Source organism: Paramisgurnus dabryanus, chromosome 15 (genome assembly GCF_030506205.2).
Source record: "Paramisgurnus dabryanus chromosome 15, PD_genome_1.1, whole genome shotgun sequence".
Lineage (NCBI taxonomy): Eukaryota > Metazoa > Chordata > Actinopteri > Cypriniformes > Cobitidae > Paramisgurnus > Paramisgurnus dabryanus.
Genome location: NC_133351.1, coordinates 30,485,204 through 30,511,626, shown reverse-complemented (window position 1 = coordinate 30,511,626; position 26,423 = coordinate 30,485,204). Strand labels below are relative to the sequence as shown.

Sequence of the window (26,423 nt, the reverse complement as noted above, 5' to 3'; positions counted from 1 at the left end):
CACTGCCAAGCATTAGATTAGGTTACCTAGCAACGGCAGATGCTCTGGAGCGCCCAAGCGCTTTGAAAAAAAGTAAAGTGGTGGTTTTACATGCGAAATATGAAGTGTCCCTCGTTATTTCCACCAATCAGAGAAGCTCACGAATTTCAAACCACGGGATGTGCCTATGTCCTTCTGTCAAACAACACACGGTTCAAGTAAGGAACCTTATTGGGGTTATAATGTTTACAGTTGCGCCGAAAACGCATTCTGATGGTAAAACGGTAGTGCTGATTGATACTTTTTCACAAACTTGACCAAAAGAAGGTATCTTGCTTCTTTGTCCAGCCCCCAATCCAGAGGGTCATCACTGATGTCAGTCGCCTCCCCTTGCAAAAAGTGCATTAAAGGTGGGGTGCATGATCTCTGAAAGCCAGTGTTGACATTTGAAATCACCTAAACAAACACGCCCCTACCCCAATAGAATCTGGACCTTTTTTTGATAGACCCGCCCCACACATACACAACCCAGAAAACGATGTCGTTTAGTAGACACGCCTCTTACTGCTGATTGGCTACAAGTGTGTTTTGGTACTCGGCCCAACTCCCTTTTAAAAAAAGTTGTTTTTTTAAATCACACGCCCCACCTTTAACTCTGAGTCTGCTGGCCGTTTACGTTCACACGAACTTGAAGACATCTCGCTGGGTGAGATTGTACATTATATTTTTCATAGTTTGTGACATGCACACCCCTGCGGGTCACACCTCACCACACGGGTCACACTGGTTATGACAACCGCCACAGCCGTAATGATCTAAGACAGGGGTTCCCAAACTTTTTTTCCTGCGCACCCCCTTCTATGTCCCAACCGGTTTGGCGTACCCCCAATCCCCATTTAAAAAAAAATCCAAAAAAGCTTTATTTTCTCACCATAAATACTCATGTTTAATCATGCGCAAATAACCAAGGGCCGGTTGCACTAGCCGGACGTTAAGAAGTTGGGTGTAATAGTCCTACGTCGGGCTTAGCTACGTCCAACATTGTGAAAAATATTTACGCCTATTGCACCATCTGAAACTACGCTCAGCGTAGATGATGCGCGCCCCCCGTGTATGCGTTTAACCACTGTGATATTTAGACGCCATTCGAGTTTACTATGGTAAAAAACGTACACTTACTGCCGTCAGCTAATAGATGACATATGAGAGGTTTCCTCATGTTTACCAGTGCGTCACGTGCAGACCCATCAAACACATTAAAGGTGTATAATAGTTTGCAGATTCATTATAACAGCTCAAGTTTTAAACAAAATTAAATGAAAGCTTTAAATAAGTTCTCTACAGTAAGTATTTATGTATTTTATTATATAATTCATTGGCGGTCTCTTTACCATGCATGAAAACACATTGCTCGCGTATCCTGTGCCCATGTCTCGTCACATTTCATTATTTCTATTTTTGCCATAAAAAAGTCTCTCTCTCTTGGTCCCTCTCCTCCTTCGTGACTAACAACTTTATCATAAGACGTCCCACATGACAGTTTCCCAGATTTCAGCCAGTTAAGCATATTAATAATATATATGGAATGAATGAAACGAGTTGGCACGCATATAGCGGCTGCAGTGCATAACAGAAGAGCAGTGCGTAGAAAAAGACAGCAGCTGTCTTCTACGTTTCTATCAAAAACTAATAAATTATAGTTTTTTATTTAAAATAAAAGCGATTACAAAGGAAATGTTTCCTGTTCATTTTTTTATTTATTTATTGTATGGAAAAATCCCACTTAAAGAAACAGACCGCCATTACATTTTTCCTCTCGCGCACCCCCTGGTGGCAGCTCGCGTACCCCTGGGGGTGCGCGTACCACACTTTGGGAATCCCTGATCTAAGATACAGAATTTCGGGAATTTTTTTTTCAACCACTTCATTCAAGAGAAGTTTATTAAGTCCAAGAAGAAAGAAATTTTGAGAAATGTTTGTAACCAAACCAACCAGAGGCCCCATTGAGGCTGTTTACACTTGGCCTTAACATACGTTTTCATCGATCGGATCACAAGAGTTAATGCCAGGTGTAAACGGTGTTCAAAACGTTTTGAGCTCGTCCAATTTCGACCACTTTCAACCACATTCAGAGGTAGTTGAAACCCTTTTTGATTGGATTGCTTTTGTAGTGTAAACGCACATGTGGTTGAATGTGTTCGACCAGCCACACGCGACTCCCTTCTCTCCGCCCATTTATCTAATCTGAGGTACTTAACACAAGGTTTTACGTCTTTTCTGACTTCTGGCACGAACACACGTTGAACAGCACTATTTTTAGCCTTTCATTGATAAAACTAAAGCGGCTGATCTCCGCAGTTTCATTTTGAAAGCGTGTGAAAGTTGCGCGATCTTATTTCATCAATTGCGCTGAAAATTCAGAGAAAGCTCCAACATATACATGAAAAAAAAAACACTGTGCAGCATGTTTACTTACAACACAAGCAGCGGACTCCGACATAATATTAGTTTGCGTCCACATAAACTCATAATTACTCCTGCTCGCATTTAAATGACAGCGGAGAGACTCGCCCACCGTCTCGACATACCACTCCCTCACAGTATTCAGGACAGAAGCGTTCAAAGTGGGCAAAAGAGACTTAAATACCACGTGTACGCGTAATGTGTCTCTCTTGTCCACTTGTGATCCAATCGATGAAAACACATCTTAATACCAAATGTAAACAGCCCCATTGATGCCCATAGTAGGATAAAACAATACTATGGAAGCCAATGGGGCTTCTGATCGATTTGGTTACAAACATTCTTTTCTTTGTGTTCATCAGAACAAAGACATTTCTAAAGGTATGTAACAACATGAGAGTGAGTAAATGATGAGAGAATCTTCATTTTTGGGTGAACTTTCCCTTTAAGTGTGTATGATTTTATCATCACATTTTATTACTTTCATTTAGCATTGTTTTCCCATGCTGTCTGTGACACTTATGAATTGAAACAGGCAGGTGACCCATTTTTTTTCCAGATGTATTAAACCACCACATTAAATGGATTTTTAGAGATTTGGATATAATCCTTATTCACAGAGGATGTATGAAGAATATAACAATTTATTACTGTAATGTAATCAACTCAACACATCCCTGGTATGTGTGTGTGCACATGTGTGTACGTGGTAAACCCTACAGTCCCCACAAACATACCAGACCTTGTGGAGACATTCTAAGGTCCCCACGTGGAAAACAACTTATAAATCAAGCTAAATTATGTTTATTTAATTAATTTAAAAATGTGAAAATGCAGAAAGTATTCTGTGAGGGTTTAGGTTTATGGGTTGGGTTGGGTTAGGCTAAAGACATTAGACAGTATAAAAGTCCTCAAAGCCTGTGTAAAGTTGACATTAAATATGTGTTCTCAGTTTGTCACACCACAGAAAAATTTGATATTAACCACCCATACATATTTGAATGCTGAAAAATCCCTTTAGTAAATAAAATAAATAATCAAAAGCTCGGGGCGTGTCCAAATGTGCACCAAATGGTGTGGGGTAAACTCAACCAACGGTTCAATACCCCACCATGAGGCACTAAAACCTCTGAATTTGTTAAGATACATTTTTTTATTTCTGTGTAGTTTCGCACAACTGATTTGTTCATTAAAAAAAAAAAATTAAAACATAAAATGCCAAGGCATTACAATTTTCATTAATTAAATGTTATGCATTTTATGCATAAACCTCCTGCACACAAAAGACCGGTGGAAAAAATCTCAACACCAACTCTGAAGTAACAGTCGAGATGTAGGCCCCAACATTGAATTACACATAAAATTAATTACAAAGTTGTTAAAATTACAAAAACAAAGTTGTGACTGCTGAGTTAATGCTACATGCTAAATAATGCTATATGCTAGCGTTTAGGCTGAAGTTCTACTATTGACTTTTTGCAGGTCCATACTGAAAAAAAAAAAACACAAACTTACCACTCAATTAGTTGTTCCTCAAAATCTGTATCTTCGTCTGATACAGACTCAAACATAAGGTCTGTTTACACACACACAGAGCTACTGAAGGAGCTGCTCTGAGAAACAGCCAATCAGAGCAGAAGCGCAACGTTTTTATTCATGACCCTTCTAAATAGGCCAAAAATAGACCAGTTCATTCAAGGATAAACCATTGGGTTGGTAATGGACATGTAAAAACGTTTCTGGATAATTTTTGCACTTAATAAAGTAACATACCTTTTTTGTTAAAGTTCACGTTTTTTCTGATCCCATTTTTTAAACCCTAGTTCCCTTTCAGTCGGTCACTACGACGTCACGTCGTGACCGACGAATTGGGAACTCGCTTAGAGAGACCAATCTGCTTCGTACTCTACTAAAACGCCAATGAACTTGGCATTGAGATATTTGCATAATGCTGGAGCCGCCCCGCCAGGTGCGTATATAAGCCACAGGTTCAAATATGGAAATTAGCTTTTTCGATTCGAAAGCCGGCATTATCTGCTACTGAGAAGCTACTCTCTGCTCTTCTGGGAACGGCTGCTGAAGTTGATTGACAAGCAGTACTGACACAGCGGACGCTCGCAGTATTCCACTGCTCTGCATCTTTTTTGTTTTTAGTTTAGTGTGTGCGTTGCCTCTCCCTGTGCGCATCATCAGCTGAGCACCTAAGAGTGATTTCCCTAAAGAGTGATGCGTGAGAGCTCTGTGTCTTTTTAAAGACAGCCACTCTCTCGTATATTCGGAGATCAGCGTCCTTTTCAGGATAGCTTTTCCTCCGTGCGATCTTGGATGCGAGAAGTACAGGGATTACAGTGACGGTCACGAGCGCTGTCTTCGTGCTTGGGCAACGAGCACTCCGAGGCTGCGTTCGTGGAGAGCTTTTGCTCTCTCTGTGAGAGCATAACCCTCTTGGATTGCGGAGACGACTGTCGTTTCTCCGGGAACGACGTCCGTGCCTTTGCAGTGCTGAACGCCGCCATGGTGCTCAGCCGGTTGAGGCTCCGGTGGAGACTGCAGAGTCGTGTTCTGGGATTTCTGCCGAATCCATTGGACCTCCTTCTGATCCCGTCACTTCTGCAGCATCAGAGGGGTGCCCATTTTTTTTTTTTTTTCTCCGAGGGGGAGTCGTCCCGGAGATGGCGGCCGTGCCCGCTCGAGCGGCGGAGACGGTAGAGTTGGAGGGGTTAACCCCTCTCCGCCCGAACCGTCCCGCCCACATGATTGGTACTTCGGAGCTGCCCGGGCCTCTACGGTCCTCACCTCCTGTGCCTGCCTTTCCCGACGGCACGAAGACCTGACGTGATTTGCGGCCGTCTCGGCCGTTCAGCTTTCACCCCTCACCAACGGAGCCGCTATAAGGACGGGGATCCCTTCAGTAGAGCGGGGGGTTGCGTTGCAGCTGCGTTCCTGGAGGGACCACCCAACCCTTCCCTCCTGTGTTTGTATAGACAGTCGTCCGGTTACGGGCGCTGCCCATCAGGCATGCGGAGACGCGGCTTCAGCCCTGCACGCAATAACGTTGCTGCAGCGACTTTAGAGATTTACAAGGGAGGCCGCGACCTTCAGTCGTGCGATGTCCACCAGAGTGGTTCAAGATCGCCACCTTTGGCTGTGTTTGGCTTACATGACGGACGCAGACGAGAACAACTTCCTGAATGCTCCTGTCTCACAGACCGGCCTCTTCGGCGAGCCCGGGGAGTCGTACAGCTCCGCTGCGCAGACTGAGGCGATCTCCTAGGTCGTGCCCCGGCGGAAGAGAGCTGCCCTGGTCCACCAACGCCGGCTCCTCAGTCTGCCTCTCGCCGTCGGCGTCCTGCGGCGGCCACCTTCGTTCCCCTCCTCGGACCCCATCTCGGCAGCGCAGGGGAACCGGTCGTCAGCAGCTCGCCCCGCCCGCTTAGCCGCTTCCCATGAAAATCGGGAGTTTAAGTGGCCAGAGACGGGCGACACGGAGTGGCAGAGGATCACTCTTCAGGAGGCAGTGATTCGCTCCTTCCCCCGGTAGAGGGTCGGGTGGAAAATCCTTGATTTGCATATGTTCCACTGGCTGTCCAGCCGGTACCCACTTAACCACACATAAGAGTGCATTACTCTTTCCTCTCCAGGTCTCCGGAGGATCGAGAGAGCCGTGAGCGTACACCTGCTCACCCTACCTCTCCTCTATCGCCAGCGGGTGTCCTGAGGAGTCCGAGCTCTCCACTGAGGAGACCGGACCACCAGCACCCTCATCGGAGTCTGCGCTCTCCGCAGAGGAGACCAGACGACCGTCACCCTCAGCGGGCTCAGGTCAGTGTCACACTCACACACATACTGTAGATGTTTATGCTGTCACAGCAGACGCACTGGCAGTCCTACCTGTCTCGCTTCGCTGCCCCACCGCGGGTACTTCGGTAGTGTCGTTTATTCTCCTCGTATGGTCCCTGGATGCTTCGCTTCAGTTCCCAGCCCGTCTCGTTGGGTTTTACGCACTATCCGCCTCGGTTACGAAATACAATTACCGGCACTCCCCCAAATTCTCGGGCATTCATTTCACTATAGTGAAAGCGTCCGATGCACATGTACTATGTGCAAAAGTCGATGTCCTGCTGGCGAAGGACGTTTCGAGCTGGTCCCTCTTACCGAGAATGATGATAGGGTTTTTCCAGCCTTTATCTCATAGTACCCAAAATAAGCGGTGGGTTACAACCGATTTATTTACGCACCGGCTCTACAAATGTGATCCTTTAGGATGATACGCCGAGGCTCGTATTTCAATATTCAGATCGGTTTGCAGCATAGACCTGTAGACGTGTACTTCATGTGTCCATCTCCCCTTGCCTTAGACCGTTTTTCGCTCTGCGTTCATGGAGTGGACATATTAATACTAAGTACACCATTCGAGCTGTCTCTCTCTCCCCGTGTCTCCATGAAAGTGCTAGTCACGGCATTAAAATCTCCGAGAGAGAGAGCGTTGTTCGCATTCTGCTTATATTTACGTCAACTTATAATAGCTCGTTCTTGGCAGACGTGCGCGAACACAGAGATTTAATGCTTCAGCATCTCGCTCGTTAAGTCATCAGGTCAACTGGGAAAAGAGCAACTTTTCTCAGTATGGAAATAGACTCGATCGACTAATTGGTGTGTTTTACAAGAGCGCGCAACCAGTCAGTTCTGACTTGCCTCGGTTTAATTCGAGGGAAGTACGCGGTCCCTCTGAAACAATTTCAGAAGCTCCTGGAAATATGGCAGCAGCTGCGGCGTGACACTGCTCGAGCTGCTTCATATGAGACCGCTTCAGCATTGGTTTTACGATCGAGTCTCGAGGAGAGCGTGGCGCAATGGCATACACCGTGTAACCATTACACCTGCGTGTCATTTCTATTTTACCCCGTGGTCAGACCCAGCATTTCTGATAGCAAGATATGCCTCTGAGTCGGGTCTCCTGGCATTCTGTAGCACATGCGATGCCCCCAGCACGGGATGTGCAGCCACGTATGACGGGCTTGCAGTCTCAGGGGTGTGCATAGCACCCCAACTGCCGTGAGCGGTGCGCTGTATATCTGGGACTTGTACGCTCCGCTATGGAGAAGCGAGGGAAGGATGTATTAGCCGACACCGACAACATTGCGACTGTTGCGTTATTTACCGTTAAGGCGGTTTTTGCGCTCTCGTCACCTGTCGCATCTCGCTCGTCATCTCCTCCTTTGGAGTCAGAAGCATCTGAGGTCCCTTCGTGCCATTCACATTCCGGGTTCGCTCAATACAGCGGCAGACGCGCTTTCCCGAGCTGCGCGTCCCGGAGAATGGCGACTCCACCCCCAGATGGTCCAGCTAATTTGGAATAAGTTCGGTCGTGCGCAGATAGATCTATTTGCGTCACCGGACGATACCCACTGTCGCCTGTTTTATTCACTAACCGAGGGCAGCCTCGGCGTGGATGCGCTGACACACAGCTGGCCGCGGGGATGCGCAAATACGCATTCACTCCAGTGAGCTTAATCGCACAGACACTGTGCAAAGTCAGGCAGGACGAGGAGAGCCTTTTATTAGTCGCCCCGTACTGGACGACCAGGAATTGGTTTTCAGAGTTAATGCTCCTCGCGACAGCCCCTCCCTGGCGAATTTCCCTGAGGAAGGACTTTCTTTCTCAAGGAAGGGGCACATTATGGCACCCGCGCCCCGACCTGTGGGATTTCCATGTATGGTCGTTGAGCGCGCACAAGGTTTAGGTGATTTATCGCAAGCGGTATCTAACACCATCGACGCGGTACGAGCACCGTCCACAAGACGGGCTTACGCGCTTAAATGAAACCCTTTTTCATCACCTGGTGCTCTTCGCAACGCGAGGACCCCAGAGAATGCTTAACATTGTGCTTTTATATCTTCAACATAGGTTAGATGGTAGGCTGTCCCCCTCCACCATTAAAGTTGATATTGCCGCTATTTCTGCTCATCACTCACTTATTAACGGCAGATCAGCTGGCCAGCATGATTTGGTTATTAGATTTTAAGAGGCTCTCGCAGGCTAAACCCCTCGCGCCCTCCCTCTATTCCTCCCTGAGACCTGTCCATGGTGCTGAAACCCTACAGATCCCGCGTTCGAGCCTTTGCAGTCTGCGAGTCTGAAGTTTTTGTCAATGAAAACTCTGACCCTGCTAGCATTGGCCTCCGTGAAGAGAGTAAGGGATTTATATACATTCTCTGTTGACGATTCGTGCCTTCAGTTTGGTCCTGCTGTCTCACTGAGACCCAGACCAGGCTACGTGCCCAAAGTTCCCACCACTCCCTTCAGAGATCAGGTGGTGAGCTTGCAAGCGCTGCCCCCGGAGGAGGCAGACCCAACCATGGCTTTATTATGCCCCGTACGAGCGTTACGCCTCTACGTGGATTGTACACAAAGCCTCAGGACTTCAGATCAGCTCTTTGTTTGTTACGGTGGTCAGCAGAGAGGGAAAGCTGTCACTAAGCAGAGGATGTCTCATTGGATAGTTGTTATTATCGCCCTGGCTTATAATCTGCAGGGCATTCCTTGTCCATTTAATCTGAGAGCTCACTCTACTAGAAGTGTTGCCTCATCTTGGGCACTCGCTCGTGGTTCCTCGCTAACAGACATCTGCAGAGCTGCTGGTTGGGCGACACCTAATACGTTCATTAGATTTTAGTGTTCGTGTCGAGCCTGTCTCCTCTCGTGCCCTTTCCTCGTTAGGGGAAGCACAAAGAACAGGCTCGCAGGTCGGCTTGCAGCCTCCGACTGCTGCTCCAAACTGAGCTCAGTATGGAAGGCCATCAAGGCAAAAACGCGCAATTTGTTTTGCCTTCCTCCGCTGCCTTTGCAGCCTGATGTTGCGGAGCATCCGCTGCCAGCCTCTCACTAGCTGCATCCTCGCGAACCTGTGTTTGGCTTGGGCATCCACATTGCATCCCACCAGGTTCCTTTGTGAGTATTTTTCCGTGGGGTTAATCCTACTAGCCCACGTTTCCCTCAGCAGAGCACTGCTTTGCTTACACAGCCACGGCTGTCATTTATACCTCAACTACGGTTGACTTTCGCCCACCAATAGCCCTTAACGGGGCGGTGGCTTCCGCAGCGTCCCTATACCGCTCAGATAGGGCGCTTCCCAGTCGCTGGCACTACTGTGGGGTTAAAGGAACATCTAGTGCCCGGCCTTTTGCCTTAAAACCTAATTCTCCTTATCCTTAAGTGGAACCGGAGGGCTTTACGCAGACACTGGAAGAGGTCAGCCCTCAGTGGCGTTTTGGTAGGGATTCCCAATTCGTCGGTCACGACGTGACGTCGTAGTGACCGACTGAAAGGGAACGTCTCGGTTACGTATGTAACCCTCGTTCCCTCGAGGAAGGGAACGGAGACGTCACGTCCCGTCGCCACAGGGCTGCTCCCTGCTGTTTATCGGCCGGTCACACTTTCCGGCTTTCTCAGCGAAATGAAGCTAATTTCCATATTTGCACCTGTGGCTTATATACGCACCTGGCGGGGCGGCGCCAGCATTATGCAAATATCTCAATGCCAAGTTCATTGGCGTTTTAGTAGAGTACGAAGCAGATTGGTCTCTCTAAGCGAGTTCCCAATTCGTCGGTCACGACGTGACGTCTCCGTTCCCTTCCTTCAGGGAACGAGGGTTACATACGTAACCGAGACGTTAGTGTGTAATGTTGCTATAATAGCATAAATAATACCTGTAAAATGATAAAGCTCAAAGTTCACTGCCAGGCGATATATTTTCTTTAACAGAATTCCTCTTTCAAAGCCTACAGCGAACGGTCGGTTTCGACTACAGCCCTCTAGTTCCTGCTTTAATGACGTCAGTATAACAGTTTTTTGACTAAACTCCACCCACAGGAATACATCAGTCGCCAGCTAAGCTAACGGCAAGCTACACTCTAAAAAACAAACGGTGCTATATAGCACCAAAACTGTTGCTTTGGATCGTAACGATAGAAGAACAATTTTTAGTGCCATATAGCACCGGTGAAGCACCTGTGTAGAACCATATAGGGGCCATATAGCACCACTATAGCACCACATATGGTTCTACAAAGCACTATATGGTTCTACACAGGTGCTTCACTGGTGCTTTACCGGTGCTATATGGCACTAAAAACGGTTCTTCTATGGTTACGAGCAAAGAACCACTTTTGGTGCTATATAGCACCGTTTGTTTTTAGAGTGTAAGCTGCTACCGAATCACAACAAACTACACAATCAGAACTCGATACGTATTTCTGAAGGAGGGACTTCATAGAACAAGGAAGACATCAGACTGTTTTTAGGACAGGGAAAACAGCGGTATACAGATAAGTAAATTGTGGGAAAAATACCGCGTTTTTTTTTTCACTAGAAACATGAACACATGTTATATTGCGCACTGTTAACACAATCAAAGCTTCAAAAACATGGAAAGAACAGGACATTTAATATCAAAGAACAATTATTTAATATACATATATACATTTAAGAAAAGTGTGAATTTTTAAACTATATTCAGGTTTAAACAAAAAAGTCAGTGGGTCAGTTTACCCATTCACATGGATCAACTTCCCTCTCAGCTGGGGCAAGTTGAGCCACAAGAGCCCTTTTTTTTTTGAGAAGCCACCTTTTCAAAGCCCTTTGTTATTAATACATTTTTATCATTTTATTTGTCAGGAGACAAGGTTGATGTTTTTGTTTGACTTCTGTCTCATTTTTTCATGCAGAGAAGGCAACATACGTAAAAATCGGCTTATCTTATCCGAATCTCCCCCTACATAGTTCACTTTGTAACATGTTTCAAGAAAATAAATTTTTTAACATTTATAATGTGTTTCTCATTTATAACAATTCTCTGATTTAACTTTACACAGACTTAATGTCAATGGAAACACAACATGTGTGTGTGTGTATGAAGAAAGCAACTGGAACTGGATATCCTCGCTGACAGGACATCCGTCTGTTAAATTACTTACTGAAGAAACTTTGGTCTTGCTCTGTCAGAAGACAAGCAGTGTTCAAGATGAAAGTTGTGTAACTGTGTCATAGTCTGCTGTTGTGTATGAGCGGCGGTCGCTTTCTGACTGTTATATATAATAGTATGTGTGTGTGTGTGCGTGTGCTTATCTTTTAGTGTGCTGATTAGGTTCCAGTATTCATAACTAGTGGGCCATAAAACAATAGAAGTCTATGGAATGTCTTCATTTAGATAGTAAAGTAAATGTGTGTGTGTGTGTGTGTGTGTGTAATACACACTGTGTATATGTGTGTGGGTGTACAGTATACCGCAGTGGGGTTAGTCATGTATGTCTGGCACTAAGCCGTTCTCCATCTCACAGTTTCGTGAAGAAACAGTCTATTATTAGATCACTTCTTATCCCACTTGGCAACAGGAAGGGAACTGAAGACAAGAAAAAGAAACTATAGCGGTCAAAAAGATACAAAGAGTAAAGACACACTGAAGTTTGAAAGTCAAATGCAGTGACGGATGGTGCTACATTTTTGGGTGGCTAACAAACTGAAAGTCATATTGTTAGTTAATGGGGAATGCATGTAATTGGTTAAAAACAGGGAAATTGACAGGTATACAGATATAACCATTTATTATCAGGACAGGGTCAACTAATAAGCTTCTGAGTAAGAATGAGATCCATTGAGAATGGTCAAGAATCATCCAGTTGCATGAGGTCAGAAATATACAAACAATATTGATAATTAAGCTATCAACAAAAGTGAAAATGTTGAAAATGTCTGATGCAATCCAATCTTGCCAAAATGTACAGACCTACATAGGCCTTTTTTGACCCCACACATAACTTATTTATGTATTCACACAAAAATAAATAAAATATAATTTTGTTTGATGACATTTAATAAATAGCGTGACCAGGGACCAGTGAATAAAATTATCCTCTGTTTATTTTAGACATATGCCATAACCACCATCAGCATCTACATCTTTAAAGGGACAGTAAGTAGAATTTACCCCCATCTAGTGGTGAAATTGTATTTTGCATTCAAACGAATTGTGCTCTCTGGCGCCTCGCTTTTCCAAATTCCAAACTACGGTAGCCGTTATGTACTTACTGATCTCCTTGTACTTTACAGCTGGTTCACGTGTTCTGAATGAAAACGCGTTTTGAAAACGCGTTGGTAGGCTAGTGCTTTTTGGCCCTCTCTGCTATTATAGTTTATCAGTATGGTGGAACGATGGAAGCCTTATTAGACTTATCCGTTCAATGTAAGTAAAGAGAAGAAATTCTAAGCTTACAAAGAAAAGTCAGATAACTGTCAGAGGTCATTTGACACCAACGAGGACATATTTATAAATAAAGACATTGATTTTGATTAATAAAACACTTAAAACCCTACTTACTGTCCATTTAAAGGTACAATGACAAAGATATTACGCAGTGCCTGAAAATAGTCCCCTTGTTACGCAACTTTCAATAGCAGGGGACTATTTTCGGGCACTGCGTAATATCATTGCGCCTCCTGCAGCCATGTTACGGCAGCAAAGTCCTTGATTATTACGCCAGAATGAGAGTATAGTTCCTAACCTTATCGAACCTAGAAAATCATAGCTTTTAATTTTCCGTCAGTCTTAGTATACGATGTAACTACAGAAGAGTCAAGTTTTAAATAGAAAAAATATTGAAACTCTTAGGTTATTTTTGAGTGCGATGCTAAATAATCAAATCAGATTCAATGGATTATGCTGTGCTAAAAGTGGTACCACCAGAACCAGATATCAGCTGAATGGATTCCAAAATGGTAAAAATCAAATGTTTAACTCTAGGGGAGCTGAAAAATGAGCATATTTTCAAAAAAAGTGGAGCGTCCCTTTAAACCAGACTGTTTTTGTCACCTCGTTTGATTTTGAAAAATTGTGCAATACTAATAAGGTAGCCTATATAATGTTAGATACTTGGCAAAACAAGTAAAGACTCATTTGTTCAGGTTAGCTTTTGAGTATTTTAGGTTCATGTCATATTTATCATTTTATGTGTTTTATTGATCTTTTTTAGCTTAATTTTATTATGTTGTACATTTTTCTTTTTTTTTCTTTTTTTTTATTGTAAAGCGCTTTGTGACTTTGTCTGTGAAAGGCGCTGGATAAATAAAATTTACTTACTTACTTACTTACTTACAAAACATGTTGTAAAGAAAGAAATGATGCAAACTTTTTTGGTTTTGTAAATAATGTAATTAATGTAATCAATGGTTTTCAATAACCATATAGTTAAAACATGGTTACTGTAGTTAAACCATGGTTTGGCTAATAGTAATCAATACACCAAAAAACATGGTTACTACACCTTTACCACAAAAAAACATGGTTCATTTTTGCAAGATTTTGTAGTTGGATGAAGAGGGTTGTTTTAACCGAGTGTCATCGAGTGCACTAGCGAACAAATTCAGTGTATAAGTTGACACAGCTGTGCACCAGGATGTCAAATCGTACTCTGCGTCTCTGTTTGTAATACTTCCCTCAGAGAGCATGTTTCCTTTGCTATAAATAGCCGTCCTCACATATATGCCCGTGGATTGTGTTTGTTTTTTTCTTGCATGTTCCTGCTATATTTGTAGATGAATGAACAGGAAGAAGCACGACTGCCTGCAGGTCTGTGGCCCTTGTGTTTTGTTGGTAGGGGCCCAAATGAAGTGAAACGACAGTGAAGCTGAGGCGAATGGCTGACAGGAAGACCCTCATTGTCTGCCCCCATCTTCTGTTTGGTCGCATTCCTCTCGCCCCGCCATGTCAAATGACCTCCGGCCCATTGCTGCTTGCGTTGGGCGGTCTGGAGTGTCACTTTCACTGGAGACTGTGTCAACTATCTGGCTATGCAATTTGTATGATGTTTTCATTATCGTGGGGATTGTTTTGCAAACAAGCGAGTTTAGAGATGTAGATCTCAGGTGTGATTCAGCCTGTGTGAAAACTGAGTTGTATGTCTAACGTTTGACAGTTTGCCACGGTTAACCAGATATCTTTAGTTTTGTAGTCTAAAGCACATGGCGCAAGGGCACTTAGGGTTGGTCGGAATCCACTTTTGCTAGCTTAGCGATGGGAAAAATGGTGGGCGCGCCTGGCACATGGTCTAAAAGGGTTCTTGCTATTCTTTTAAAGGGGACATATAGTGAAAATCTGACTTTTTCCATGTTTAAGTGCTTTAATTGGGTCCCCAGTGCTTCTATCAACCTCGAAATTTTTTAAAAAGATCAACAAAGTAACTTAGTTTTGGTAAACCATTCTGTGCAAGCATGTGAAAAAATAGGTCATTGAAATTTGGTTCCCCTTGTGATGTCAAAAGGGGATAATACCGCCCCTTAATCTGCACTATCCAATCATGGCACTGCCATTTAGTGCAGAGATCAGCTCATTTGCATTTAAAAGTACACACCCAAAAACGGCACATTTTTGCACACACGTACAAAGTGGCAATTTTAAAATATTATAATAAAATATCATAATAAATGATCTATATGGCATTTTGAGCTAAAATCAAATATTTGTTTGACACTTTTTAAAAAAAGAGTAATAGGTGTGTATTGGGCGTAACATGAAATAAACCAATGAGGTTCTCATCTCACATTCCCTTTAAAAGCCAGTTGCGCTCGCCCCATGGCAAATTCCTTATTTAGGTGGTGGAATTTGTAAGTGGAAAGACTGCAAGCAGAGGAAGAAGACCACCATTTTAAGATTGTTGTTAATAAAATTGCATGTTTTTTTATTTATTGAAATTGTTATGGAGGAGGGATGGGGGGGGTTCGGGTTTTGTTCGCGTTGAGCGCCGGCGCTCTGTGATTTTACACAACCAGTGCTGTGCACCCATATTAAAAAAAATTCAACTTTGGGTGAAATGCTCAGCTTGTCAATGTCACTTTTTACTTAGCTGTCCAGTCACAGAGAAGCAGGGGTGGGACAAATACCTCAATTTGTCCTGTTATCTGTACTCATGTATATACACTGTGTGCACAATTAGGCCAGTTGTATTTTTAAGGATTACTTTTGTTATTGTTCAACTACAGTGCTCTTGGTCAATTCAAAATGTTAACAAACCCGCAAACCTGAACCTTTTAGTAGTAAAAGTGAAGTTTTGGCTTAAGGGAATATATATATGTACACCGTTATTAGGCAACTAAGTGTGCAGAATTATGCAACTAAATTAAAAACAAAGATTTTCTCATCTCACGTTTATTTTCACCTGTTAAAGTGAGAATAATAAACTAACTTTAAAATTTGCAAAATAAAATTTTCTGAAATTAAAAAAACCCTCAGTGACCAATTTAGCCACCCTTCTTTTGGACAGTCACAAGCCTACCATTCACGTAGTCAGTCGCCTGATCTGGTCAGAATCAACATTTTGTGCAGACGCAACCACAGCCTCCCAGACACTGTTCAGAGAGGTGTACTGTTTACCCTCACTGGAAATGTCCTGCTTAAGGAGAGCCCAAAAGTTCTCAGTAGGGTTTAAGTCGGGTGAAGAAGAGGGCCATGTCATTAGTTTTTCACCTTTAAGGCCTTTACTGGCCAGCCACGCAGTGGAGTACTTTGATGTTGAATAAACAACTCTCAGACCTACTGCCAATTTTTAGAAGACACTTTCTTCAAGCAGTGGTACAGGAAAAAGTTTGCATCTTTCAGTTTCAAGAAGATAGATTTTTATGCAAGACCATTACATGCATCAAAGTACTATAACAAGAATCTGACAAGATAAAAAACACTTTTTTCAGTTACAAACGTTCACATTGCATCTTTAGGTTATAAAAACACAAAAAATTCAAATCCATAATTAAATTTTCAAAGATTTATTATAAAACCTGATAATTTTTTCTTCAAAATGCAATTAATCCATAACAAGTTTTTTTTCAAAATGTTATAAATCTATTGAATCGATATATACATGTGCATTCATCTTTGTCATGTTATATTCATTTAGTTGACTAGTTGTACACACTGATTAAAAATATAAACATTAATGTCATTAATCAAAACACTTACTTTGTCATATTAAGAACACTGTCATTGCTGAGGTTATACTTGGGACGTCGTTGCTGAACTTTTTTCACAGCGTTCAGCTGTAAAATGTTTTGGTCCTGCTCGAATTTCGTTGACTTGGCGTGAAATAATGGAAAGTTTTTCATAAGATCCTCTGGGGTCGATGTGTTAGCATGACAGAAACTTGATGCTGTCGTGTGAGAACAAACAACAGCCGGCTTTTTTCCATCTCCCGAGTGCCTCTTACGTAAATTATTAGATTTTGACGGCTTACGTTTCTTCCCGTCACAGAAAACCACCACAGGTTTATCAATGTCATCAAAGTATTATTTTGTTTTTGTTTGTTTGTTGATCACAAAGTACAAAGTAGATGGGGAAAACTAGGATTCTGTGTGTATTCAAAGCGCCGCCATTATTGTTTACATTGCGTGGAATGGTGCGCTGTGATTGGTTGAGCGGATTTATTGCGTTCTGCAGAAAAGCAGTGTTTATTGCGTTTTGGGAAAAAAGGAAGAAAAAATGACAGAATAACACAGCGGATAATGGATTTTGGGTAAAATTAAGAATTTTCTTTTTAATACCCTGATACAAAAAGGCGTTTATTGCGTTTTGGAACTAAACGCTTAAAATATTCTCTTAAGAAAGCCTTCACTTTACTACTTAAATGTTCAGGTTTGAGGGTTTGTTAACATTTTATATTTATGTGTATTTATGTTAAGAGACTATAATAATCTGTTACTTTTAATCATTTTGTTTTTCATATTTAATAATCTTTTGTTTGTGCAATAAGCAAATTGTACGTGCGTTGTCATCCCGTTTATACAGTAGGTGCATTTTACTAACTCGCTCTTTAAATAACAATAAATATTGCGCCATTAACTTTAGACCAAGTTGGTCAGTGGCACAGTCTATTTCAGTTGCCTCAAAATATCAGTGCTCCAACAATGTGCATGAACATACCTTGTTTTCAGACACTCCTATAGGTGCAAATGCATTTGCTATTTAAACAACGTGTAACGGGATGTGAAAGGGATAGCGGCTGAAACTAGCAAAAACCACTTGCGTCATGTGTTGTGCCGATTGTAAGATAGGCCCCACTATGCTTTAGGGAAACAGTTGTGACTAGCTAGTTAGTTTCTACGCATCGTACTATGGTGTTTTAGCAGCAAGTTACGATGTGTTCGAAAAATGTTCCCCTGTAGTTTTGTTAATATTTTCAAGCTAAATATTTAGACAATTTTCTTTTTCAGCCCCAAACACACCTTTTTCCAGAGAAAAATTCTGTGCCCAAAATTTTTGTGTTATAATTGTTCAGTATTATTGACATAGGCCGACTGTGCAATCCAGTGCTTGTTCAGTTTTTGGGCGACATTTTTTTAAATGCTTGCTTGCTAAAACAGTGTGCAAATGAACAATTTTATCAGCAGGCACAGTTCACTTTTATTTAATTCTTATCATCAGTGTCTTAACAGTTCACCACAGAAAACCATCCACCTTTGCCTGACTTGATCTGGCATGCATTAGTTCATAGCCTCTAAAATGTAATCTGGTAAACTCAAGCCAGTCATCTGGCAGCTTCTGCAAGTTTGTGTTTGGAGGACAAGTGGCAGCGGTTTGAAAGAGATGTTTATACCGTTCACCCAGGACAGGATATTTTGAGTAATGGGTTTCCTTTCATGTCGTTTGCATTGTCACTCCCCTCCCAAGCATGAAATTGGTGTTGGAGAGCACTTGATCCTGGCAGAGCTTTCTGGTCCTTCCTCTGAAGGGCAAACCCACACTGCACGTGGACGCCTGAAGCTGATATCTACTTTCAAATTCTGCTTCCTTTGCACTTACAGCTCACACACATTATAACATTGTTTACATATCGGCGGCATGTAACTGAATGGTGTGTTTCCTATGTCACTAAGTTAAACAAAAAGTCTTGTCAATGAAATGTCACATAGGTTGATTCATGGGCATAAGAAGCAAAAAAAATGTGGGTGGGTCCCCTAGTCCACCTACCCCCCAAAAAACACATTTTGAGTAGATGCAATTTTTAAATTCAACAATTTCCTTTATTGAATAAAAGATGCTATCTCCTGACATCTTTTGACAGAGCAGTGTATCTGCACTTTACTTATTCTAACTGACCACCTGTACAGACACATCTAAGGAGCTTTTTTGTACTAAAAAAGTTGTTAGTCAACGTCATTCTTTTCTTGCACGGATGTTTAAAGTAGTTCGGTAAAAAATTGCCTACTTAATTTGTCAGTGTTAGATCATCAAGTCTATGGCAAGTAGACCTATATGGTTTTAGTTTATGTCATTTAGGGGCGGTTTCCCAGGATTAGACTAGTTCTAGACTAAAATAAATGTAAGAGCTGTACAAACTGAAAACAACTTGCACTGACATATCTGAAAATACATAACTACTTTAAGTAATGTTTTTAGTAAGACATAAACTATTAACTATTATACTTGTTAAAACTATTTATATTTACTACTAATTAAACGAAGGCCTAGTCCTGGTTTAAGATAATCCCTGTCCGGGAAACCACCCCATATTGTTTAAAAAAATGTGTGATATTCATTTTTTTTTCTTTGTTACATCAACGTTCCACAATCTTACAAGTTAACAGACATATGTGCTAAATTAGAGAAAATGTGAGTGGGTCCATTATCATTGGTCTTAAAAAGTGTGTGGGTCTTGTCCCACCCACATATAATGGTTCCGACACCCATGGGTTGATGCCTTCTAACGGTACATTCACACAGGGCGTAAGCGTAAACGCTTGACGGAAGGCTTGTCTGAAGTGTGGCCAACGGCCAATCACAGTGGCCACAACACAAGTTCCGGTCTTCCATAAACGTAATTGGCTGGCTCTGCCTTGGTTATTTGCATAAGGCAATCTGATTGGCTGACGCACGCGTTGCGCTTGAAAAGCTGAGAAATGTTCAACTCCTGCCGCGACCAACAGCACTGACGCGGCGCCGACTGATCCACAATTCAGTTCGCCAACGCATAACGTCTCCCATTAAAAGTGAATGGGAAGCGTTAACGCTTACACCCCATGTGAATGCACCGTAAGGGAAACTGATTAGAATTTTTTTCTATTATGTGTACAGCAACACAACCCATACAACTAGCACAATCCCACTGAGCAATGTGACGTCCAAACAAAGTATTTTGCGTGTTTTTTTGCACATCCAATTTTGTTCCCCTGAAGTTGCAAAAAGACAACGTCTTTTTTCCAACGTCTATTGAACGTCCAGTATTGATGTTCATTGGACCTCTGTATAAAGACTAATTGTAGTCCAAATGTGGTCATTGTGGACGTCTTTTCTAAATCAAATTTAACCTCCCACTGTACAAAGTGATATTGAAACAATCTAATTCTGATCCCCTGAAGGTTTTTATTACAATTTATGCAACAGGACCTCTGTATAAGAGCTAATTGTAGTCCAAACGTGGTTGTTGTGGATGTCTTTTCTACATCTTATTTAAACGAATTTTAGGCATGTAGATGTTTTTATACTGCTTTATTCTACTTTTATATTTCAGAAGGTGGTATACTTTTTATTTTCCTATAGCTTCCTTTGTCACAGCAGCAGATTAAATGCTTTATTTTCTAATCCAAAGTTCTCTATTTGCCTTGATAACATGTACCACATTAAACACAATGTAAAAATGTAAAAATACATAAATAATTAAATAACAAATAATGTTTAATTACAAATAACCTATATTCATACAAAGTCCAATGGATGAGGGCGCATCGGGTTAACATTCATTAAGTCATGTCAGTAGTTACTAGTTGTCATGTGAGCAACATCTCCATTACAGCATTTAATGTCAATTTTCTGCACGTCTTAGACGTCAAAAAAGTTGCCTAGTCAGCCGTTCAAATGTTGAACTGCATATTGACATCTAACTGGGGTCATTGTTAGAGGTCCAAATAGCAGACCTAGTTTGCACATTGTATAGACGTCCAGAATTGGTCAGACGTCTAATGTTAAGTAGAAAATGTCCACCTCCATCAAAAATGTGATAACCAAATTCTCTCGGCACGTATTACATCATGGTCATCAAATAATTTGCTTCCAATTCGCTTAATACCAGCTAAGGCCATTCATAAATACTTGTTTGTTGGCGAAATCCATCAAAAGTCTGATAAAAATGCTCAAACATGTCAGATGGCTTTGTATCTGAGCTCTTAATGTGTATACATTTGGATAATTACAGGTGCTGGTCATTTAATTAGAATATCATCAAAAAGTTGATTTATTTCTATAATTCCATTCAAAAAGTAAAACTTGTTTCTATGAAACTATTCATTCATTACTCACAGACATTTCAAATGTTTATTTCTTTTAATTTTGATTATTATAACTGACAACTAAGGAAAATCCCAAGTTCAGTATCTCAGAAAATTTGAATATTACTTAAGTCCAATACAAAGAAAGGTTTTTAGAAATCTTGGCCAACTGAAAAGTATGAACATTAAAAGCATGTACAGCACTCAATACGTAGTTGCAGCTCCTTTTGCTTGATTTACTGCAGCAATGCAGCGTGGCATGGAGTCGATCAGTCTGTGGCACTGCTCAGGTCTTATGAGAACCCAAGTTGATCTGATAGTGGCCTTCAGCTCTTCTGCATTGTTGGGTCTGGCATATAACATTTTTCTCTTTACAATACCCCATAGATTTTCTAAGGGGCTAAGGTCAGGCCAGTTTGCTGGCCAATTAAGAACAGGGATACCATGGTCCTTAAACCAGGTACTGGTAGCTTTGGCACTTTGTTCAGGTGCCAAGTCCTGTTGGAAAATGAAATGTGCATCTCCATAAAGTTGGTCAGCAGCAAGAAGCATGAAGTGCTCAAAAACTTCCTGGTATACGACTGTGTTGACCTTGGACCTCAGAAAACACAGTGGAACCAACACCAGCAGATGACATGGCACCGCAAACCATCACTGACTATGGAAACTTTACACTGGACCTCAAGCAACGTGGATTGTGTGCCTCTCCTCTCTTCATCCAGACTTCATCAAGCACTTACTCCAGCTGCAGTCCACTCTTTGTGAATCTCCCCCACATTTTTTTATGGGTTTTGTTTCACAATACTCTCCAGGGTGCGGTTATCCCTTTTGCTTGTAAACTTTTTTGTACCACATCTTTTCCTTCCCTTCACCTTTCTTTTAATATGCTTTAATATGGACACAGAGCTCTGTGAACAGCCAGCCTCTTTTGCAATGACCTTTTGTGTCTTGCCCTCCTTGTGCAATGTCTTTGGTCATCTTTTGGACAACTGTCAAGTCAGCAGTCTTCTCCATGATTGTGTAGCCTACAAAACTAGACTGAGAGACCATTTAAAGGCCTTTGTAGGTGTTTTGAGTTAATTAGCTGATTAGTGTGTGGCACCAGGTGTCTTCAATATTGAACCTTTTCATAATACTGATACTGAATTTGGGATTTTCCTTAGTTGTCAATTATAGTTATCAAAATTAAAAGAAATGAACATTTGAAATATATCAGTCTATGTGTAATGAATGAATATAATATACAAGTTTCACTTTTTGAACAGAATTAGTGAAATAAATCTTTAGTGAAATAAACTAAAAATAAAAACTTTTTGATGATATTCTAATTATATGACCAGCACCTGTATATTTATAATTGATAATTCCCTTGCTTTTATCTCTGATTCCCAGTGAACACACACATACTGATAAAAACATACCTTGAATGCATACGTGCAAAAGTCATTAAATGTGTTGTAAAGCATCTACCGACTCCCAAACTGTCCATAAAAGATGACCTGCATGCTAAATTTGCTTAAAATATGAGCTTTAAAAAAGCAGGTGCGAGCTTGTGGCGCCTTAAAAAAATGAAACTCAATAGGTTTTATTATGCAACTACAATATTCTGCTTGGTGTATATGTATTGTATCTGTGCTGAGTATAGATCGTTCTTAACGTTTTGTTCCACCTTTGTATTTCTGCAGACGAGTGTGAAGGAGGGTCTGCTTTTAAAACAGACGAGCTCTTTCCAGCGCTGGAAAAAACGTTACTTCAAATTGCGGGGACGGACACTTTACTATGCCAAGGATGCCAAGGTGAGTTTATAACCACACAGTCTTTATATACTGTTTCTAATTCTGTGCCTTCCCTACATTTAATAAAAATCCACCTTTTAAATTGTTGATGCTTTTTCGTGAAGTGGAGCAAAATGTACAACCAACCAAGTTAATTGCTGAAAAATCAGAGGTCTCTTGAAATTCATCAAAATCGTTAAATGGATGTAAACAAAGATGTTATATTAAAATATTTTTTTCAGTATACAGTAAGCCCCCTACATTAAGCTGATCTAAGGTAAGACAGTGGAATATTTAGCTTTACAGCGGTTCCTCTTAAGACCTCTGTTATCCAGCATGCTTGTACTGAGAGGGGCTTTACATATTTATTATAGGAAAACTGCATATCGGCACCTGCATTGCATCTTCTGCCAAGTCTTTAATCTCATTGTATGTGTGTGTGTGTGTGTGTGTGTGTGTGTGTGTGTGTGTGTGTGTGTGTGTGTGTGTGTGTGTGTGTGTGTGTGTGTGTGTGTGTGTGTGTGTGTGTGTGTGTGTGTGTGTGTGTGTGTGTGTGTGGCAGACGGGTGGTGTTTTGGCCCGCTGGCAGTATCGAGTCTCTCGTAGCCGTGTTTGCTGGAGGGTGCTTTCTGTCTGCTGGACCGGTGCTCGTCATCCGCCCCCCACGCTTGGTTCAAGTGCATCAGAAGAAGGCTTGGTGGCCATTCGGGTCAGAAACAGCTACGGCTGACCACCCCCCTAATATATAAATAGCCTTCATTAAGGACATTACCGATCTCCCATCACCCTGCCTGGCATTGTTTTTGGGATGACTGTTCACCTCATTCTGGCTGATTTGGAAACTCAGCACTGCAATGAGCGAGAACAGATGGGCTGTTTGGCTGAAGCAACATCACGCATCATTTCCTTATCTGCTTCTCTGTGTAGACATCTGAAGAGGAGGGTCCTGGAGCTTTGCCTTATACTGTATGCAATTGTCTGTGTATGGGAGGAGAGATGCTTTACCAGTATGTCCACCAATGTTTCCCTGTTCCCCTCATTGTAAAAAAGCTCAAGCGAGCATTTCATTACATGTGATAGTGTGCCTTTGTATGTTTTGTGCCCATTTAGGAGCACTTCTGTGGTTAAGAATGGCACATGGCATTGGGTATGTGATCTGAAGAAATCTGAAGGAGAGAGTGGATGCTTAAAAATTATGCTGGCAAAAAATCCCACCTGGTGCGTAGCTATGAAGCTGCCATATTATGCATTTCCTGCACAGCTCCTAAATGACATCTAGTGGTGTTGGCGCATTTGTTACAGAAAGTTTTGGCAGAGATCTTTAATGCAGAAAGGAGGTGGCTGGTTGGCACACCGCTCTGTAGCAAACCCCGCAAACCCAAACCAGAGGACTGTACTTCATGCTGTAGACCAACCAAGCCTACAGATCATAAACGAAATGCTTACACTGATATCATTCTGATATAATTTACTGAAATATCGGCCAATCACCACCCAAACACAGTACTGTAACCTGATCTTATCTTAAAAACCCACTGATGTGACTTGAAATGTGCAGCTGTGTTTGAGGAGTTAGGGCAGGGAATATTGGTGGCTCCTCCCCCTTTTTAAATAGCCAGTAGTGAGATGCTGAATAGCAGAAAGACGTCATTAAAATCATTCATTTGTATTAGCAGCAGTGAGAGACTGCTGAAAGTTTTAATTGTTTATTATTTATATTAGAGATGCACTGATGGCCAATTTTCAATTTTTTGTAGGTGTGACCTACAGATTTTTGCTGATTCGGATTTTCTTTCTAAGAACTATGTAGCATATAGGCTACAAACAAAAATCCACTTTTCTTTAATACAAAATCTTATTTTCATCATAAAAGAATTCATTAAACATTGCATTTTTACCCAAACTGCATCTAATTACATGATCTTCTTTCATTTGAACAGATCTCAAAATAAAGTGCTCTCAGACTCAGTCAGGCTCACTGACTATAGGCCCTATTTTAACAATCTAAGCGCATTCTCTAAAGCGCAACGTCTAAATGGGCGTGTCCGACTCCACTTTTGCTAATTTAACGACTGGAAAAATGGTTTGTGCGCCAAATGCATGGTCGAAAAGGGTTGGTCCTTTTTTTAATGAGTAATAGGAGTGTTTTGGGCATAATGTGCAATAAACCAATGAGAGTCTCAGCTCTCATCCCCTTTAAAAGCCAGCTGCGCTGGCTATGTCTAATCCCTATTTAGATGACGGACTTCGTAAACTGAAAAACTAAGCGGAGGAAGAAGATCCCCAGTTTAAGATTAATGTTAAATAATTAAAAAGTGTTGTTTTTCACTTGTATTGAAATTTTTATTTTTTAATTAAAACCTTTAAAACCCGTTTTCTTTTAGTTATGGAATCAATCAATTAATCATTGTAACAAACAGGAGATAAAGAATTTACAAACGGCTCTCTGCATGTTTCAGCACTTGGACAGCGTCAGTTTTTTTAAGCATTACTTAAAAAGGTTTCTCATCTTACCATATCCACAGGTACAGAGTCATCATATACAATAAATCCGTAAGGTAGCATTTAAAAAATCATTTAAAAACAGATGCATTTGTTTAAAGCAAAGCATTTATTTACTTACCAGGCTGCAGGTGAAGCAGCTCTTCACAACTTCTAACGTCTCATAATCGGTCCTCAATTATGTCCAAGAGACTCAATAATAATCTTTTACATTCAATCCTTTAATCTTTCATATTTAAAAGCGTTTTTGTGCTTCTGCGCATTCATGTATGTGATGCAAACCCGGCGTAGTCTATTTTAGTTGCCTCAAAATAGCAACTCGCCAACAATGCGCCTGAACATACTTGGTTTTCAGACCAGAACGCCCATGGGTGCAAAAGGGGGGTGCAAATGCATTTGCTATTTAAACAACGAAAATGATATTTGCGCAGGGTGGAAACTAGCAAAAGATACTTGCGTCGCGCATTGCGCTGCATTGCACTGCATTGCGCCGGGTGTAAGATAGAGCCCTTCATGTTAAATGTCCAAATATCATTTGGACTGCTGTGGTTGGAAGCAAAGTTCTTAGTTAGTATGACATGTAGACAGTGTTGGGAAAGTTCACTTTCTACATGAACTAGTTCAGTTCACAGTTCACAAATTTTAAAATGAACTAGTTCAGTTCATAGTTCATATTTCAAAATTTTGAACTAGTTCACAGTTCCAAAAATGAACTAATTTATAAAAATTAGTCCCATATTATTTAAAAAAAAAAAATATTACCATTATAGCCCATATAGAACCACAAACAGCAATTATTTGATCAGTTTTAACACTGAAGCTATGCGTCAGATTTCATCTTCATATCGAACTAATCCTTATCCAACCAGGGTTTACATTAGCTTTGACTGTCTTTACATTTTTGTATTTGCTTGCACATACCTTGAAAGGCTAGCTGGGTGCTTCAAGGGGGTTTTGCGGGTGAGAAGCGCTGGTATTGCACACCGCACGTGCACGTTAAATAGCATTAGATTAGTCAAAGTTTATTCCAAGATCCAGAATATGCGTTAGCAGCCTATTTTAATCGTTAATGATTTACGACAAATATGATGTTATTTAATGTTAAACTATGTGAGTGGTGCGGCAGGGATTTCAACAGCGTCCAGTGCGTCACCTCCATGCTGCTCTTTGTTTTGATGACGCATGCAGCTGTGAAACACTTACAGACTGGTGGCGGTGTTGCCAGATTGGGTGTTTTTTCCGCTACACATTAAGGCCTGTTTACAGTGTGTTTTAGACGGGTTTTCGCCTGGAAGACTCTATAGAAATCTGGCACCCTATTGAACGACGTTAAACTGAGAGAGCGTGCCGTTCACAAGCACCAGAATGAACGAGTTCACAGTAACGTTCATCAGGCAGTA

General features: G+C 41.5%; 1 protein-coding gene across 7 annotated transcripts in view; it reads left to right on the top strand.

Annotated features, from left to right (window-relative positions):
- dgkh (diacylglycerol kinase, eta) overlaps positions 1–26,423 on the top strand; it is a 151,383-nt gene that overhangs the window by 18,459 nt on the left and 106,501 nt on the right. For 4 of the 7 annotated variants that reach the window (XM_065293029.2, XM_065293031.2, XM_065293027.2 and 1 more), the window contains 2 exons: positions 22,432–22,542; positions 23,084–23,230. In XM_065293029.2, the coding sequence (XP_065149101.1) occupies positions 22,432–22,542; positions 23,084–23,230 (258 nt within the window). The remainder of the gene's footprint in view (positions 1–22,431; positions 22,543–23,083; positions 23,231–26,423) is intronic. The other 3 variants (XM_065293036.2, XM_065293030.2, XM_065293033.2) reach the window with 1 other exon arrangement.